This window comes from Ascaphus truei, chromosome 21, assembly GCF_040206685.1.
Source record: "Ascaphus truei isolate aAscTru1 chromosome 21, aAscTru1.hap1, whole genome shotgun sequence".
NCBI lineage: Eukaryota > Metazoa > Chordata > Amphibia > Anura > Ascaphidae > Ascaphus > Ascaphus truei.
This window is the reverse complement of record NC_134503.1, coordinates 18,800,014-18,819,230: the sequence shown is the minus strand read 5'-3', so window position 1 is coordinate 18,819,230 and position 19,217 is coordinate 18,800,014. Positions and strand designations below refer to the sequence as shown.

Here is a 19,217-nt window from a genome sequence, read left to right as displayed (position 1 = left end):
CTCTGCCCACTCAGGTGCCATGTAGCTAATAGCCATCTACCCAAGATTGTACATCCACCTGCGAGCCCTCTATCCCAGGGCTCTTCTGAAAACATTTAGGGGCAGAAGGGCCACAAGCGTATTGTAATTTAATTTGTGATACATTAAACACATTAATCTCAACACTTTTTCAAGTATTTATAACACCTGTGCCATAGACATTTACATTACAAGCGAGTATGAGAACAAAAGCATGTCTGTTCCTTCTACAAAGTCCACTGCTAACCCTGTTAACTTTGAGGCAACATCTGGGGAAATGTTATATTTCAGTCAAGGCATCTGGATTTTGAATTGTGTTGTATAGTTTTTCAGAAAACGGAGTATCGGATTGCTCCCAAACAAGTTGTTGATGGATATCTATAATAATGACCCCAAATGATTTTGTCTTCTGCCTCCAGGTAACGAGCCTGTGGACTCGTGGTACGATGAAATAAAGAATTATGATTTTAACAGGGCTGGATTTCGCAGTAACACAGGTAACACTTTGATCTCCTGTGAGTGGAAACTGTGTTAGCAATACGATGAAAGGGTTTCCCAGTGACCGAATTCAAGAAAGTCACATTCATTGTTCCTTCCACTGAATGGGACATTATGACCCGATATCAGTGCTTCTCATAGAAACCTTTTTAACTTGACATAACGCAGCAATCACTTCCAGAAGCCTAAATAAGTTTAAGTCCTATAATGTTGGTTTCTTGACTGAGCATGTCCCACTTTAGAAAAAAAAGTTCTCTTCGTGAAACCTTCCTTTCCCAGCTCTAAAGCGGTTTACATTGAGTTCAACTATTTTCATGGCAATGCTTAGTCTCTCAGACCTGGTCAGGGTGCTGGGTCTGTGCAGGCTGGGCTCAGTCTCTCAGACCTGGTCAGGGTGCTGGGTAGGTGCAGGCTGGGCATGCATATATGCAGGTAGAATAATGATGGGTACAAGGAACTTTTATAGTACAAGCAAGAGCTTTATCCGCATCCGTTAATAATGCCCGCCACACAATAACAGACTGACCCTCAGACATTAACTGGTGGCAAATAATATGGTTACTCTGTGCTTCTTCCACTGATGGCTCTCACTCCTACACTGGGGAGGTACGTACGCTTGTTTCCTTTAGTCCTAGTTAGATTGTCAATCTCCTGTATAGTGTCACAAGTGGGCCTATGGTGGCAATACACTGTCCTTGGGGGATCAGTATCCCATCACTCTGTGTACTGTCTCCATGCATATTGGATCGGGAGTTTACTTAGGAGCTTCCGGTGGGGCCGATCCGACTATGCTCCTGAGCATCTACTCTGAGAACTCCCTGCTGAGCACATGCTCACTGCTCTTCCCTAATGGGAACTATCTTGGGCCATTGCCGTAGACGCCAACTATAGAGGGCACGTTCCTTCTTTGAAAACAATAAATGGTGACGGGATATCCTTATTACACATAACTATACACACAAACCTATTTACAGGACTCACGGTGAGGCTTCAGTCTGAACTCAGAGGAACCTGTTTTTAGAACATGGGGAGGAACTCTATATACCCTGCTTTCTCCTTATAGGGATATCACTGGTCACAAGACATACGAGGAGGGGCGATATCTTGCTGCATAGTTATTCTGCATCACATGAAGGGGAAAGGAGTAACCAGATCCCACACAGTTAGCCCCTTAAGGCTGTTAACCCCTTAGGGGGGAGAGGGCTAAATTAGTATTACAATTTAATGATTTTATCTAGCTTCTGATGACACCACAGTAAAATTTAGAGTGCAATGGGCTACGGGGAGAGCTCCATTTTCACCTCTTAATACTTAATAAACGCTTAATATTTCAATTGCCTATCTCCCTAATGGACTATGAGATTTCAATAACAAAAGCGGTGTTGGAAAGGGGAAAAAAAGATCTCCTAAAACATGTATAAAAAAAGAATGAGTGATCAGCAAAAACTGCTGCTTTAAAGGATCTTTATTTTGCTGTTTTGAGGCTTCACTGTTCTCGTTTTCAGATCAACTACAGTATAAAGATAGGCAAATGTCATATTCAATATGTCTAGCCCTTTGCTGCTAGAGAGACTACAATGAGATAATAATATTATGAGAGACTGCAATACATTGCTGTGCTTACCATACTAGCACCAAAGGGATTTTTATAGTGATAAATAAAGGTGTTGCAGCACTGAGGGGTGGAAGGAGTCGGCGAGGGTATTGCGATCCTAACATGTTCCTGCTTACGGTACACAGCTGTCCAGCACCACCTCTGCCTCTCTTCTCACCATCTCTGCTCTTCTCACCATCTCTGCTCTTCCCACCATCTCTGCTCTTCTCACCATCTCTGCTCTTCTCACCATGCTCTGCTCTTCTCACCATGCTCTGCTCTTCTCACCATGCTCTGCTCTTCTCACCATGCTCTGCACTTCTCACCATGCTCTGCACTTCTCACCATGCTCTGCTCTTCTCACCATGCTCTGCTCTTCTCACCATGCTCTGCTCTTCTCACCATGCTCTGCTCCTATGAACCTCACAGGTCACTTCACGCAGGTCGTCTGGAAGGACTCCAGGGAGGTTGGTGTGGGGTTGGCCACCGATGGCAATGGGCTTTTCTTTGTGGTGGGACAGTACAACCCAGCTGGGAACATCACCAACCCCGGCTACTTTGAGAAGAATGTCTTGCCCTCCGGAACAGCACCAGCTCCAGATAATGTCAGAACAGAGTCACGGTGGAAACCAGGAGGCAGCAAGGAACCAGAACCAGACAAGACCTTCAATGACCGAAAACCTGTACCTGTCTTTAGCAAACGGGGTAAGAGCACCAGAGTTATCAGCTTCTATGTCCATCTCGGAGGTTGCCTAACCTAGTTTACCAAGTCATTTATTGTGGTTCTTCATCCCTTATCTGACTTTATGCTTCCTTGACCCAAGTTTACACATTTATAAAGACTAAACTCCGATCCCTGGCAAATGAAAGATTCAATATGATGTGATTTGGCATCTACGGGCACAGAGCCAGAACAGAGTGAGCCAGGGATATAGTTCCACATAGATTACCCCAAATCCTGCACCACTACTGGTCTATATAAATACGTTATTCTCCATCTTTTTGAAATGACAATAATGCTAATGGTTTCTTGAAATACAAGTGATGCCGTTGCTCCTTTGACAACATAGTTTTCAGGCTAGATCTAAGTTGGTTCATCTTATTTTATTTTAATTAATATTCAGTCATTTTAAATTCACGTAAACCTCAAAAATCGACCAGACTTGATAATCACCGATCTGTACACTGCAAACATGTTTTGGCTGTTCCACACTGGGTGAAGCATTTTGATCAGATGAATGCTAATACACCCAAGTAAAACATTGTGCAGCTTTCTACTTTATGAACCCCTATATTTCTTACAGCTCATACTGTCACGGAAGACCAGACGACTTACACAGGGATCACGGCACAATTCAGAGTAAGGGGTTAACTAAACAAACAGGGGCGTATTCTGGCAAAAGCCAACAGGGAACATCACCAGCATAAAACACACAAAACATGGTATAAAATGCATAAAGTAGCCAGACTTGTTACTTACGGGGCAAACTGGGGGTCCTAGCTCACTAGTTGCTGGGCGCAACATAAGTCTGCTTACCCAGGTCGTCTTCCACAAATCAGGCCTCTACGGCTACAAAAGCCTCTGATACCCGCGGGCTCGTATTTCCAGGAAGTCTCTGCTCACTGAGACTACCCATGAGCAACATCCGACTCCCTGGAACGCTGGAGCAGACTGGCATTTGTGTAGTTTTTCCCCTCCACTTCAAACCTATGGGGAAACGACCAATCACAGCGCGTTGGGAAGAACAAATGGACCAATCAGAGAAGAGGGGGAGTGGTTACAGGTCTGGCCGTTTGCCCATCGTGATGTCCGATCGAGCGGGACACACTGTACGGATCAGCCAATCGGAGAAAGCTCCTACGGCTGCCATTACCAGGCGAGTTGATCCGTCTCAGAGTTCCCTGAGGTCGGATAAGATGGCACTGATTTGGTGATCCCCAAAATGGCTCTGTTTCCAGTTCGTGGGCACAATCCGTGAAAGCCCTTTGGTCAGAACCTTGCCCGGACTCTTCTCTTTCCTCCTTACCTTCCCAAGTCCTGGCAAACTGGCCAGAAATGGGGGCCTATGTGCACTTTCATGGGCGACCCCAGCCCAGGGAAATCAATTGTCCAGGAGGGGGGTATGGTTCTTAGGGGGCAAGGTCAGAGACCGCTTTCTCCCTATGTCCAACAAGGTGGTACTGCAGCCCCATACGTGTTAAAGCATAACATACACAGGACCACTACTTTCAAAGTACAATAAAGATTTACAATTTCACATGGTTTTGGAAAATATCTTTACAGGCAATTCCAGTGCCTCACAATGACCCTTGGGACACGGGCAATGACCTTGATGAAAAGAACAGCAGGACCTGGCTTAACCTTTATTTTAACCGTCCGGCTGCACTTCTCGTCACAAATACATTGCTCAGTAATAGATTGTAGGTCCCACAGCTTTAGGTAATAACCTAAAATCTAATAATATTTTAATGTTTGTATGGAAAATAAAGGGATATTTCTAAGGTCATAAGAAGTTGACTCTGAGATGGAAAACAGACGCTCCCTATTGAAGCAATTTCCATTACTACTGGGCCACTCCCTCCCCCAGAGAATGAAGTAGAAACAAATGCAGCCAGCAAGAAGAAATGAATAGTTCCCCCTGTTATTCTGCACCATTCAATGTACCTGTTGGGGATATGTAAAAGCATCAATAAGTAGCTCTAAAGAATGGCTCTGATTGTTTTCCAGCGGGGGCGAGTACCTTTGAGCAGGACATCCTGGAAACTCACAACATGTATCGGCACCAGCACGGCGTGCCGCCTTTGCAGCTAAGCCGCGAGCTGAGCGAGTCCAGCCAGAAATGGGCCGACCACCTCCTCTCCATCAATGCTCTGCAGCATAGCAACACCACCCATGGGGAGAATCTGTGGTACAAGTGGAACTCAAGCATGAGGGACGCTTCTGGTAAGCTATTCGTATAAAGCAGCGATTTTTTTTTCTCCCCCATTCATTTCACTCACACGGACCCATTTACCCCCCTCTCACGCACACACACGGACCCATTTACCCCCCTCTCACACACACACACGGACCCTTTTAACTTCCCCCACACACACACCACATTTAGTCTTAAGCACCAACAGGGCAGCAGACAGATTGTCCGGGGTCCAGGATTAGAGTTACATCTGCCCCCCTCCCCCCGCACAACGTCGGCGGTCTTGCGAGCCCCCCCTGTCCATTTCACACCTCACGAGCGCCCTCTATTGCCCTCTATTTCCCTCTTTCCATGTATTTCTCTCTCCTCTTCCTCACCCCCTCTCTCTCCCCTCTCCATCAATTACTCAACTTTCACTCAACACCCCCCGCCTCGCATGTATTTTTCTCCCCTGCCTCTCTTATTCTAAGAACCTCAACCCTCTCTAATAGTGTGTCTGAGATCAGATGCATTGTAAGGAGCCCCAACCCTCTCAATAGCACGTCTGAAATCAGATGCATTGTAAGGAACTCCAACCCTCTCTAATAGCGCGCCTGAGAGCAGATGCATTGTAAGGAACCCCAACCCTCTCTAATAGCACGTCTGAAATCAAATGCATTGTAAGGAACTCCAACCCTCTCTAATAGCGCGCCTGAGATCAGATGCATTGTAAGGAACCCCAACCCTCTCTAATAGCGCGTCTGAAATCAGATGCATTGTAAGGAACCCCAACCCTCTCTAATAGTGCGTCTGAGATCAGATGCATTGTAAATTCTTCTGTATTTGGTACAATTTTCAAATGACCTGAAAATTGCAGAGAACCCTTTAGGTGATACCCAGGGAACCCAAGGGTACCTAGGAACCCAGGTTGAAAAACACTGTCATACTGATTGTAAGCTGAGGTTTAAAATGGATTTTAATGCTCTTATCTCTGTCTTATCGTTCCCCTCTTCTAATTGGTGCTCACCCTGCGTGTACTCCAGGCACAGAGGTGGTGGATACCTGGTACGGAGAGATAAAAGACTACAACTTCAGCAATCCTGGCTTTCAGAGCAACACTGGTGAGTGATTGACCAACTATAAATACTGGACAGGTAACATGACCATCTAAACCATGGGTAGCCAACTCCAGTCCTCAAGAGCCACCAACAGGCCAGGTATTGGGGATATCCCTGCTTCAGCACAGGTAGCTCAGTCAGTGGCTCAGTCGAAGACAGTACAGGTGGCTCTTCTGCACCGAAGGCTCAATCAGTGGCTCAGTCTCCGATTGAGCGACCTGTGCTGAAGCAGGGATATCCTTAAAACCTGACTTGTTGGTGGCCCTTGAGGACTGGAGTTGGCCGCCCCTCATCTGCAGCATCTCAATGACTTGGCAAGGTCACCTTTACCATCCACCCAGCAACCCTTTGATTGCCAGAAGGGTCAGCATTCCAAAGCAGTGCAATGTGTTGCAGGACCTCCTGTCAATTAAAGGGTTAACCCCATTCACGTCACCATACGTTGCCGAGACCCTGGCAGCTGTAGGGTACGTCTGTACAATAACAAGAACCCCTTGAGTATGAAGATTAGACACTTGGTTTCTTGTGCAATAGCTCCGTTCAGTCAATATGGACTTAAATGAATATATATATTTGATTATATTCAAATTATTATTATTATTTTTTTTTACAAAATAACCATCAATCCGCTACATTTAACCTATTAAATAGGTTGCTGAAATAAATTTTGTCCAAGGTTGGACTGCACATTGAATACTTCTATAATGTGGTTGGTGTGTGTTATCACAGTACTGCACTTTTTTTGCGATATTTGTATGGTCTTTATAACCTATAGATAGATTGCAAGCTCTTCGGGCCAGAGCTTCCTTTTCCTAATGTTACGTTTATGTATGAAGCGCTTCTTCCTATTACGTGGCGTGTATTTCTGCGGTGAAGCGCTATGCGCATGGATGGCGCTACATAAAGATATACGTACATAGTTACACACTATGGGGCCTATGCAGAGAGCAGCGAATTTTAAAATTGGCGAGTTTATTAAAAAGTAGCTTTTTTGGAGAGTTTTATTCTCCATATGCAGAAATGTGCGAATTCTGCTATGTTTAACATGAATGCGTGTGGCGAGTTTAAATTGGCGAGATGCGCGCTTCAGAAATGTGTAAAAAAAAATTCGCGCCTTTCTTTTCCCTTTGCTATGGCCGCGAGCGGCAGCTTCTTGCCAACTTTTTCTGGCGAGGCAAAAAGGAGACAATTGCGCCATTTTATTGGCGCGAACAGCCGCTAGATGCCGTTCGCGCCTCTCTGCATTAGGATATTTTTAAAACTGGCGAGATGGAGGTTCTCGCCAGCCGCGAGGCGAGTTTTAGAAATAGAAAAGAAAAATTGGCGCGTTTTTCGTAACTCGCCATTTTCTGCTGTTTTCTGCGCGATTTTCTCCAAAAAATGGCGAATTTTGAAATAGCGCTGCTCTCTGCATAGGCCCCTATATGTTCTAGTTAAAGATGTGTGGACTGGTACCAACTCGCTTTGCGAAGGTTCTCGTTAAAGATGTGTGGACCGATACCAACTCGCTTTGCGAAGGTTCTCGTTAAAGATGTGTGGACCGATACCAACTCGCTTTGCGAAGGTTCTCGTTAAAGATGTGTGGACCGGTACCAACGCGCTTTGCGAAGGATCTCGTTAAAGATGTGTGAACCGGTATCAACTCGCTTTGCGAAGGTTCTCGCCAATCTAAATGTTTATCTGCAGATTCAATTTATGCGCAATTTATTGGTGAAATTCGCCACGTTTTGCCAACATTCACCTGCGTATTCCCCAACTGTTAAATATTCACAAAAGATGGTGTCTCTGTGATCTCTGCGGGCGGATTCATCAAACTCCGATTGCAGTGTATTGCACTTGATCTGGCATGAACAGCCATTGACTTGCATACCAGGTACCACCAGGCCGGGTTCGATACCCTGCATCAGAGCTTGTTGAATCTCGGCATAAGGAAGATATTCACTGTTCATGATTTCTGCTGAAGCTTCACATTTTGTGAATTTTTCACCGGCCACTAATAAAACTTGCTCACGAACGTGCTCGAAATTTGTGCCCATCTCCACTCCGGACCTTTTTAGATCGGTCTGGGTATAAACGAGGTTTGATCGAAGTGTATCTCCTGCTTTCAGGTCACTTCACTCAGGTCGTCTGGAAAGACTCCAGAGAGCTTGGCATCGCCAAGGCTGTGGATGGCAAAGGAATGGTGATAGCCGTAGCCCAGTACAGCCCCGCGGGAAACATCACCAACCCTGGTTACTTTCAAAAGAACGTGCTGCCAAAGGGTACTCCCGTGTCTGAAGGCGGAGCAGGTTCTAGCGACAAAGGCACGACGGGATCCTTTTATCCGCCAACACGTGTAGGAGATTCCGCGTCGTCAACTACAGGTAATGGTGACCAAAACCGTTATGAATGGTGAATATGTACGTGTTGTGTGTAGCAGGTTGTTGGCACAATCTTCAGACTGGCAAGTTACCGGTTTGAGCGCCTGAGCGGTCGCGTTACTGCGGTGACCAGTTTTCAGGAAAAGGAAGATGAGTCCACCGCTGGATCTAACCAAGAAAAACAACCGTCCCTGGGCATGACGAACTCACTATGTCATGGAAGGGGAAGAGTTTGTCAACCAAGTGTTTTCTTTACCCTTGCCTCCCCCACCCTGTCCTTATCAGAGAGCCAGTAAGGATACGGAGAGGAGAGGAAGGCCCTGCCTGTGCAAACTCTTGCGGAACACACATTGACATCAGACATAAGGGAGCAGCCAGAGGAAATCAAACCCCTCCCAAATCTCCGCTCACCGTGTTTACAAACTAACTTTAGACACCTATAACAATTTTTAATTATTATTTTAATTTGGATAAAAATACCCAATACCCATAGATATAACCCCATAAACATGCCACTGCCCTCCGTTCACTTGGGTCTTTGGAGCAGTTGCCCCTTTAAAAGATTCCTTGGGGGAGAGCAGACGGGATAATGCAGGCGATTTCTGAAACTTCCATTGGGACGAGGGAATTATTTTCAGGGAGAAGGGCAGAACAATGATACCTTTCTTCAGCAGGAAATCAGCGAGTCTCCCTCCTATATATTGAAAGTTGCTCAGTGCGGTTCTGAGACAAATATATATTCGCCGCGCTTCTCCATGTAAGGAGCATGCAGCTGACGAAGGGATTGGTCCGACAAATGTGAAAAACAGACACTGAATCCCTGCGCTTCTCCCTTTGGGATAGCTGCTATTCCGAAGGGAGAAGTGCAGGGATTCACTGTCTGCTTTTCACAGTGCGGTTCTGAGCCAGGTTAATATGAACCACACGATAGGATACAGGAGGATCAGGCTGTGCCAAAGATTGAGGAAGTTCACCGACCCTCACATACCCAAAAAAGGAGAACTGCAACAGAAAGAACTGATATGTTTGGCACAAAACATAATCCACAGGAACCACGTGACCTAATCTTATTATTGTTATCACAGAATCAAACTGTCAGCCCCGTCTCGTCTGTGCTTCTTTGTTGACTACAAATCTCATAGTTTATTCTTACAGTTTTTTTCTTATTTATCTCAAAGTTTATACATTTATTTTGGATGTGGGGGACTTATTTACAAAGAACAGCTGCGCCATGAGGCATTGACTGTGCTGGAAGATACCTTACAACCCAGTAGAATGCATCGTAAAGGGCCTTATTTACGAAGTCCTGTGGAATAGCAGTGCTTAGCAGACACGCCCCATAACATTTAGGTCAACCGTTTTACAGGGTTGAGTGCAACTTGTTCAAGAAACTGATCTTTCTTTTGTCTGTGAACTATTGTCTACTCTTAATAATGATTAGTACTGTTGTTTGGCTATATTACAAAGCATGTACTATTCCCGTGATGTTAATAAAAAAAACTTTCAATAATATTAGTAACCATTAAATTGTTCAACATTTCCAAAAACGAGAATATTAGTAAAACTTTGTTCTAATAATGCAATTCAAGTTGAGACAGCACAACTCCCAGATAGCCTACAAAACCATAAAGAAAAAAACAAGGTGCCCCGTGGGCAGGCACAAAGGAGTTTTGCAGCAGATTTCTCCCACTAAAGGACTCTTAATGAAAGTACCATGATCCATTAGGGCAGTGTTTTTCAACCAGGGTTCCCTGTAATTTTCTGGTCATTTGAAAATGTGTATCAAATACAGAAGAATTTACAATGCATCTTAGCACAGAGTTGGTATTAGAGAGGGTTGGGGGTTCCTGAGAATTTCACTTGGAGTTTCTTAACCAAAAAAAGGTTGGAAACCACTGCATTAGGAATCAGTGGGAACGGGCCCATTGACGGGGTTTCCCCGACGTGTTTCCTCCCCCCCAGTGAGTGTTAGTATATAGCCTCCTTTTTTGGTATTTAGCTTTTTCCAGTTTTTGGGGTTTTATGTCCCGTTTTTTTTTCTGCGCAGTTGTCCTGGCTTCATGGCTATGCGTTTACGCGGATAAGTATTGTTTCAGTGTTTTTTGTCTAACAGTTTTTCAGATTTACATTGTTTTTGTTCCTGGTTTCTTGTCTGCGTGATCTACTTTGTTATACTACTTGTTCCAATAAATGTGAGGTTTTAATTTGATACTTCACGAATAGTTTGAATTGGGGTCCCAGACACGGGCCCAGGTGCAGTATACTTTTCTATTTTGGGTGCTGAGGAGCACCTTGATTATCTCTTGTTCTAATAATATTTACAAACTGTAACTCAATGTAAAATTCCCATGTTAGTGTACATAATATTATTTTCTTATACAGAGCTGACAACGTATGCAGCGCTGTATACAGAATTTTTGCAGGTAAAATGCGTTCCTGCTCCAAAGAGATTAGAATCTAATTTAATTCCTAAATCGCATTCTCGAGGTGACGAGTGTAGATGGGAAGAACCTTTTTGGCCAAGTTTGTGAATTAGGCAACATTTTTTCAAAGTTAACAAGCAGTTCGACAAATAAGTCTCCACAGCCTTAAATAACAGTTGTAATAAATGGAACTTTTTCAGGTTGGGCTAAAGTCGTGAGTGAAGTACCTCAGGGATCGGTACTGGGACCCCTGCTTTTTAACTTATTTATTAATGACTTTGAGGTAGGCATCGAGAGCAAAGTCTCCATCTTTGCTGATGATACTAAATTGTGTAAGGTAGTAGGATCAGAGCAGGATGTAATTTCTCTCCAGAAGGACTTGGAGAGACTGGAAACGTGGGCAGGTAAATGGCAGATGAGGTTTAATACAGATATATGTAAGGTTATGCATTTGGGAAACAAGAATAAACAGGCGATTTACAAATTAAATGGAGATATATTGGGGGAATCCTTGATGGAGAAGGATTTAGGAGTGCTTGTAGACAGCAGGCTTAGCAATAGTGCCCAATGTCATGCAGTAGCTGCAAAGGCAAACAAGATCTTATCTTGCATTAAACGGGCAATGGATGGAAGGGAAGTAAACATAATTATGCCCCTTTAAAAAGCATTAGTAAGGCTACGCTTATAGTGCCGGCGATGCGACGTCAGGCTACGGTTGCTGGACAAAAATCAAATTGAGATGACTTCCAGCGATGGCGACCAAGCCGTCGCTCCGCGCTTACTATAAGCGCATGCGACATCGGCAATGCATTTGTTTTGACGCAACGTCGCTGTCGCCGGCACTATAAGCGCAGCCTAAGACCGCACCTTGAATATTGAGTACAATGTTGGGCACCACTCCTTAGAAAAGACATTATGGAACTAGAGAGTGCAGAGAGGAGCCACCAAATTAATAAAGGGGATAGACAATCTGGCTTATGAGGAGAGGCTAGCTAAATTAGATTTGTTTACATTAGAAAAGAGGAGTCTAAGAGGGGATATGATAATTATATACAAATATATTCGGGGACAGTACAATGAGCTTTCAAAAGAACTATTCATCCCATGGGCAGTACAAAGGACTCGGGGCCATCCCTTAAGGTTGGAGGAAAGGAGATTTCCCCAGCAACAAAGGAAAGGGTTCTTTACAGTAAGGGCAGTTACAATGTGGAATTCATTACCCATGGAGACTGTGATGGCAGATACTACAGATATGTTCAAAAAAAGGTTGGACATCTTTTTAGGCATACCAAATATATTATTATTTTAAGGAATACCAAATATATACCTACGGGATATACCAAATAAGTAAACATGGGGAGGATGTTGATCCAGGGAGTAATCTGATTGCCAATATTTGGAGTCAGGAAGGAATTTATTTCCCCCTTATGAGATATCATTAGATGATGTGTCACTGGGGTTTTTGTTTGCCTTCCTCTGGATAGATATACTGTAAGTACAGATATAGGATAAAGTATCTATCGTCTAGATTTAGCATAGGTTGAACTTGATGGACGTATATCTTTTTTTCTTCCAACCTATTCTACAATGTAACTATGTGTAACTAAGTAAATATGAGTTTTGCAAAGGTGAGGCTTATAGACTTGCTCTATATACCTCCTATAAACACTCCCCTATACAACACGTGGAGAGATGCCTGAGATACCTGGAGCATAAGCTCATTGAAATAGGCAAATAATCAAATGAATAGGAAATAATACATCAAATTAAGAAATAGACTAATTTCCTAGGTAACTGACGTGTTCACAGGTCTCCCTCTCTCTCTCTGTTTCTCTCTCTGTTTCTCTCTCTGTTTATTTCTCTTCTCTCTCTCTCTCTCTCTCTCTCTCTCTCTCTCTCTCTCTCTCTCTCTCTCTCTCTCTCTCTCTCTCTCTCTCTCTCTCGTACAAATTTTGCTCCAACCTTGTCCATTTTGCAGACAATTGTTTGGCTTAAAGGCTCTAATAAACTTTTGCGCATTTTCAAACTTTTTTGAAGGTTTGAGCGGAACGGTGAACCGAATTTGGCAAGTTCTCCCATCTCTAGTCACAGAGAGAGCTGACACTAGGAGTCAAACCAGGTTTACCCGCTTCAAAGATGTATAGAACGCCAGTGCATCAAAAGAAGAACAAGTCCTTGTAATAATAATGACTGCAGTTTGGAAGAACTCCCAATGTACTGTGTGTACAATAAAGTTACCCTAATAGGGTTAGGGGACTAGTACTTAATGCCTCTGGCACCACTATTGATTAGTACAGACAATGTCCCACCTTGAGAAAGGGCATTAAGCCCGAAACGCGTTGGTGGACTATTGCTGTGGCTAGGGGGGGGACATGTAGTCCATTATTTTTTTATGCAATAAACCCTTTTTTGTTGCTGCAACCGTGAGCCTCCTCCTGGTCTTCTTTGCAGTGCGCTGCCGTTTCTCTACCTGTCACCTGCTACAAAGACTGTGACATTATCACTAAACGTACATAAAACTACCCTGCTAACCATCTGTATGTAACTTTTTAAACAAACTTGTTACATTTGATTCAGACGTTATCAGAAAATGGTTGCAGTGCAATACAATACTGGGAAATAAAATAAATCCACTAATTATTTTATGGGCATATAAATGAAAGCCCCTGCCCCAGTGAGCTTACAATCTATGGCAGGGGTGCAAAAACTGTTTTTTTTGGGGGGGGGGGGGGGCACGGGCGGCTGCAGAGGTCCTGCGCTCTTCCCCAAGGCATTTAAATGAAATGCCAGGGGACCGCGCGAGGCCTCTGCAACCTCTCCTTACCGAGATTCAGCCGGCACAGGACGCATCCCCATGGCAACGTCACGACACTTGACTCCGCGGCGTCATTTGACACCGAACTTATTTAAGGGGGGGGGCGCGAGAACGGAGGATAGCAGACAGGGGGGCGCAGCAATAAAAGCTTGCGCACCCCTGTTCTACGGCATGTAAAGTATTGTTTGATTTAATAAAATATATTTTATTTATCCAGCATGTGAGACAGTTTAACTTAAAAGTGCGTGTTTGGCTTAAGAAATAAAGTACAGGTTATTAGGACCTTTTTATGCGGGTGAACTGATATTAGCAGAAGAATGCTGCTGCGTGGTATGCATATTGTACGCTGTTGCATCTTGGTAGTTTGTATATGACATGTTTAATGGATAAGAAGCAAAAGGTGACACAGTGTGCTCATTTACATGTCATTTCCCAGAATCCCTGGCTGCAGTGGAAGCATTGTATGATATGAGATAATGGGGGGGAAAGCAGAGTTTCAGACCTGAGACATGTGAATGTGCTCAGAAGTGATATTTGCTATATGGCCCCTGCAACTCATTTTTTTTTATTTTTCATTTAGTAGACTCTAAGGACTTTGCACTGGAATTCCTGAAAGCAAATAACACGTACCGGTCTCGCCATGGGGCAAAACCACTGCAGCTGAATTCCAGAATCAGCCAGGAAGCTCAGAAATGGGCTGAGCACCTCCTGACCCTAAAGACTCTGAAGCACAGTGATACATCCTACGGGGAGAACATCTGGGCCAAGACGGGAGGTCCCTCCACCACTGTGACGGGTAAGAGATTTATTGTATGGTAAAGTAGATGGAAACTACAGTCCATACTGTGCTATGCAGATCTTACCTGTGACAGCCGAAGTGTTCTATGTATGACCCCGCATACAGTGGGAACTTCCCTGAATCATTAGTTGGACTCTACATTCATTCCCACACTAGGTCATGAGTCATGCTGAGCTTCCTCTTAAGCCCTTCATTCATATATGGTGACTCTATTTGGTCACTTATTATTCACAAGATAGATGGCTTTTCCGGCTGAATCATGGAATAGTACAATTCCAAAGTGTGGGGAAACCGTTTCGGGCGAGGAGAATCCGGCTTGTGCAGCCAACACAACGTAGACATGCAATATCTTCAAAGTGCAGGTCTCCTCTAAGTCAGAGATACAAAGTAACACTCTAATCGCAAGTTCACAATGCAATTCTCCATTTAATGTGACAGCCAGGAACAGTGGAAGGACGACGTTCCAGGTCCCATATGGACCTTTCATCAGGTGGGACCTGAAACGTTGTCTTTCCACTGCTTTTGGCTGTCACATTAAATGGAGAATTGCGTTATACGAACTTCTGATTAGAGTGTTACTTTGTATCTCTGTCCTATAGGAGACCTGCAGTTTGAAGATATTGTTTGAATCATGGAATTAACACTGTGCCATAACCCGTAAGATCGTCTTCATAGCTGTGTGCTTATAATTCATTTTAAACCTATTGTATTGGGTGCACAAACCAGTGGGAAAAAAACACAGAATTAGATGTCGAAGAGGAAAAAGGACAGTTGGGATTCCCTGTTTTTGACGAATCTGCTGTAGTTTCTGCCCTAGTTTTGCAGCCGGGAGAAGTGTCTTCTGTTGCTAGAATAGCACCACTTTGCAAATATGGGCCTGAATCTTTAAACGGATTACATGTTTAACTCTTGCACTGCCAGGATACTGGCAGCACCCGACCTTCCGGGACCGCGATTACAGCACCCAGTGGCGTGGACGGAAGTGGGGGGGGGGGCTCCACTCCTGTTCCAGTCACCGAGTGATGAACGCGATGTCCCGCTAGAAAACCAGCATTAACAGCATTACGTCCTGAGCGTTGAAGGGGTCCCTGGCGTGCCAGCTCTCGTGACATTTAGGGAACATCATAAGGGCGTTCTAGGTGCTAAAGAAATGTGTTTTTTTACTTGTGCGTGGGACTGCAAATTCTGAAGAGAAATATATTATGGTCAAAGCGTGATGATACTAATGGGTTCGGAGTACCAGTACTTTAATTTACAAATCCTGCAGAGTACCAGTACTTTTTAATTTGCAACCCTAGCGTACAACTTTTTACATTTACAACCCTAGTGTACCATTTCTTTTTTTACTTTACATTGTCAGTAGCACAACCAGGGGGGGTGCAAGAGTGCATATGTACTCCCCAAAAATGTTATATATTGGGGCAGGGCAGCATCGGGGGACAGCATGAGAGAGGTCCCCTCTCACCTCTACAGGGAGTTGTAGTTCAGCTCCAGATCCCACATAAAATAAGTGAGGTAGGATGTGATGCTCCAAAATTAGAAAGAGTTCAATCTATAGCATATATTAAGCATAATAATCCAGATGACAATGGAGTGTCCAGGAAAAATGAATAAACTCACAATAGGGAGGGATATGTGTCTAGTGGTGTCCACTTGAACCACAGATGTGACACATTAATAAACACCCAACCAAATAAAAGTGAATCAAATAATAGAGTTGCACAGGAATATATGTATATGACAGGGCACTGCGGCCCTTTACCTGTGTACTTCTGGGAACCCTCCAGACATCAGGGGCGTGCAGTACATCCAGCAGTAGATTCCAATGGGTAACAGCTGTTGATGAATTGCACAGCCAGGAACTTCTAACTTGAGTTAGAAGTTGGATGTTCCTGGCTGTGCTATTCATCAACTGCTGTTACCCATTGGAACCCACACAAAATAAAGAAGAAACAATAATGGTGTAGATTGCTCTATAGATTAAAAAAAAATACAGTGTTAAAATCACAATCAGAGCTAAAATGCAGGTGTTGAGATCAGTGGCGTAGCTAGACATGTGCGGGCCCCGGGGCAAATAAATTCAGGGCCCACTAGTGTCTCTCTCTCTGCGCTCTCTCTTTGCTCTCGTCTCTCTCTCTCTCTCTCAATTTGTGCTCTCTCTCTCTTTGTGCACACTCTCTCGCTCTTTGAGCTTGCTCTCTCGCGCTCTTTGCGCTCTCTCTCTCTCCCTCTCCCTCTCCCCCATGTCTATCTTTTCCCTCTTATGTATTTCTCTCTTGTATTTCATTTTCTCTGTCTCTTCCTCTTCATGTCTGTTTTTACCCCCACGTTTTATCCCTTCCCCTCCCACTCACCTTTCCCTGCCTGCCTCTCAAGCTACAGCCCCGCCCACTGACCTAGGCCCCTCCCACTCACCTTTCCCAGCCTGTCTCTCAAGCTGCAGTCCCAGCCCCGCCCACTGACCTAGGCCCCTCCCTGGCACCTTTCTCAGCCTGTTTCTCAAGCTGCAGTCCCAGCCCGCCCACTGACCTAGGCCCCTCCCACTCACCTTTCTCAGCCGGTCTCTCAGGTTGCAGCTCCAGCCCCACCCACTGACCTAGGCTCCACCCTCGCACCTTTCTCAGCCTGTCTCAGGCTGCAGCTCAAGCCCCGCCCACTGACCGAGGCCCCGCCCCTCCCTGCAATATGCCGCCGACAGGGGGGGGAGAGAGCGGGCCCCCCAAGAGTGTGGGCCCCCGACTTTGCCTGGGCTATAGCTATGCCCCTGGTTGAGACTACCCAGGGTCAGATTCAGGAAGAGATGCTGCAATTATTTTATTGCAAAACAGACAGAACCCCAGCAAGCTCTTTTTGGGAACCCCTGAGCCCCCACAAAATATATATATGTATATGTGTCAAAATGGAGTGCTATTGAGCGTGGCATATGTATACAACAGACGACAGAGAAGCCCAATGCTACATCCAATATGAGAAAAATACACAGTAAAATACTTATATATTCTCTTGAAAAAAGGTAATTTAGGGTCAAACTAAATTACCCTTTTTCCAGAGAATATATAAGTATTTTACTGTGTATTTTTGTCATACTGGATGTAGCATTGGGCTTCTCTGTCGTTTGTTGTATTATTTTATTGCAACCAGGAACACCCAAATCCGATATTTAGGTGACGGAAGGGCATCTTCAACAGTGCCCCATTCTGGCATCGAAAAATAGTTTATGGCCGTTTCTGGATGCAATAGAATAACTTTATACTAAGCCTTAATTACTTGATGTGCCAGGAATCTGAAACGTTGTTGGGATCTACAACCTCTTTAAGCACGCTTTGTAAACAGACTGCACAGGCCTGTACATAGGGCGGTGGTTTCCGACCTTTTTTTAGTTGAGGAACCCTATAATTATATTGTGAAATTTTGCGGAACCCCAACCCTCTCTAATAGCGCGCCTGAGATCAGATGCATTGTGAGGAACCCCAAACCTCTCTAATAGCGCGTCTGAGATCAGATGCATTGTAAGGAACCCCAACCCTCTCTAATAGCGCGCCTGAGATCAGATGCATTGTGAGGAACCCCAAACCTCTCTAATAGCGCGTCTGAGATCCGATGCATTGTAAGGAACCCCAACCCTCTCTAATAGCGTGTCTGAGATCAGATGCATTGTGAGGAACCCCAAACCTCTCTAATAGCGTGTCTGAGATCAGATGCATTGTAAGGAACCCCAACCCTCTCTAATAGTGTGTCTGAGATCAGATGCATTGTAAGGAACCCCAACCCACTCTAATAGCGCGTCTGAGATCAGATGCATTGTAAATTCTTCTGTATTTGGTACAATTTTCAAATGACCTGAACATTGCAGGAAACCTTTAGCGATGCGCAAGGAACCCGAGGGTTCAGAGGAACCACTGACTTAGGGGGTGGTGTGTCGGAGCACAATTGACACATCACATCAGTACACATCATCTTGTGTCTGTGTGTAGGGAATGTCAGTAGGAGGAGCACAGATAATAATGCGATGGATCAAACTGGGTCACTTCGTGCTGTGAGGGCACCCTCCAACAGCAACTATCGGGTACACTACATGTTTTTATGTCCTGTAAGACCAGCTTTACCTACAGTATTAAACATTAAAGTTTGTGTGTGGTAAACTGGCTCGGAGACTTCCATAGAAATTGCTTGTTCCTCCATCCAGCACCAGTAGAGGGACCAGTTCGACCTATTTATACAGTACAGTATGTGCAAAATGTTGAAGGGTCTGATGAGGTGGCCGTGAGCTTCTCTGGCTAAGAATTTGCACTACCTAGGAAACACTCTACATTTCATGCAATCGTTTTTACGCTCTTTCTTTACATTGATGCTTCTTCCAGTTAAAGGGTCAGTTCCCCTTGTCTCCATCATACTGGGTAGGGAGTTGTTGGATTTCACCTTTAGTTCTTTTACCTGCTCACTGATCCTTTTTATTTTTTTACTGTCTATTTTATTCATAAAAAGATGAGCCCACCACCTAAATTAATAGGGCTGCTAAGCCCCCCTCATTCAGTGGCATTAGTAGACCTCTTATCATATATGGTTAAGATAATACTAGAAGAGCTTTTGTCTACATGGAAAACCGCTTCTCCCTGGTAGAAGGGAGAAGGTGAGTATACACAGCAGGAGTTGCCATGTGATCTTTCTACTACAGGGTTGGGGCCTTTTTAAATACAA

The 19,217-nt window shown here is 44.5% G+C and overlaps 1 protein-coding gene across 3 annotated transcripts in view; it reads left to right on the top strand.

Annotated features, from left to right (window-relative positions):
• Positions 1-19,217, top strand: part of LOC142472277 (uncharacterized) — a 114,028-nt gene that overhangs the window by 81,659 nt on the left and 13,152 nt on the right. For 2 of the 3 annotated variants that reach the window (XM_075579242.1, XM_075579243.1), the window contains 6 exons: positions 438-515; positions 2,540-2,815; positions 4,839-5,054; positions 6,048-6,125; positions 8,231-8,485; positions 14,301-14,516. In XM_075579242.1, the coding sequence (XP_075435357.1) occupies positions 438-515; positions 2,540-2,815; positions 4,839-5,054; positions 6,048-6,125; positions 8,231-8,485; positions 14,301-14,516 (1,119 nt within the window). The remainder of the gene's footprint in view (positions 1-437; positions 516-2,539; positions 2,816-4,838; positions 5,055-6,047; positions 6,126-8,230; positions 8,486-14,300; positions 14,517-19,217) is intronic. The other variant, XM_075579244.1, reaches the window with a different exon arrangement.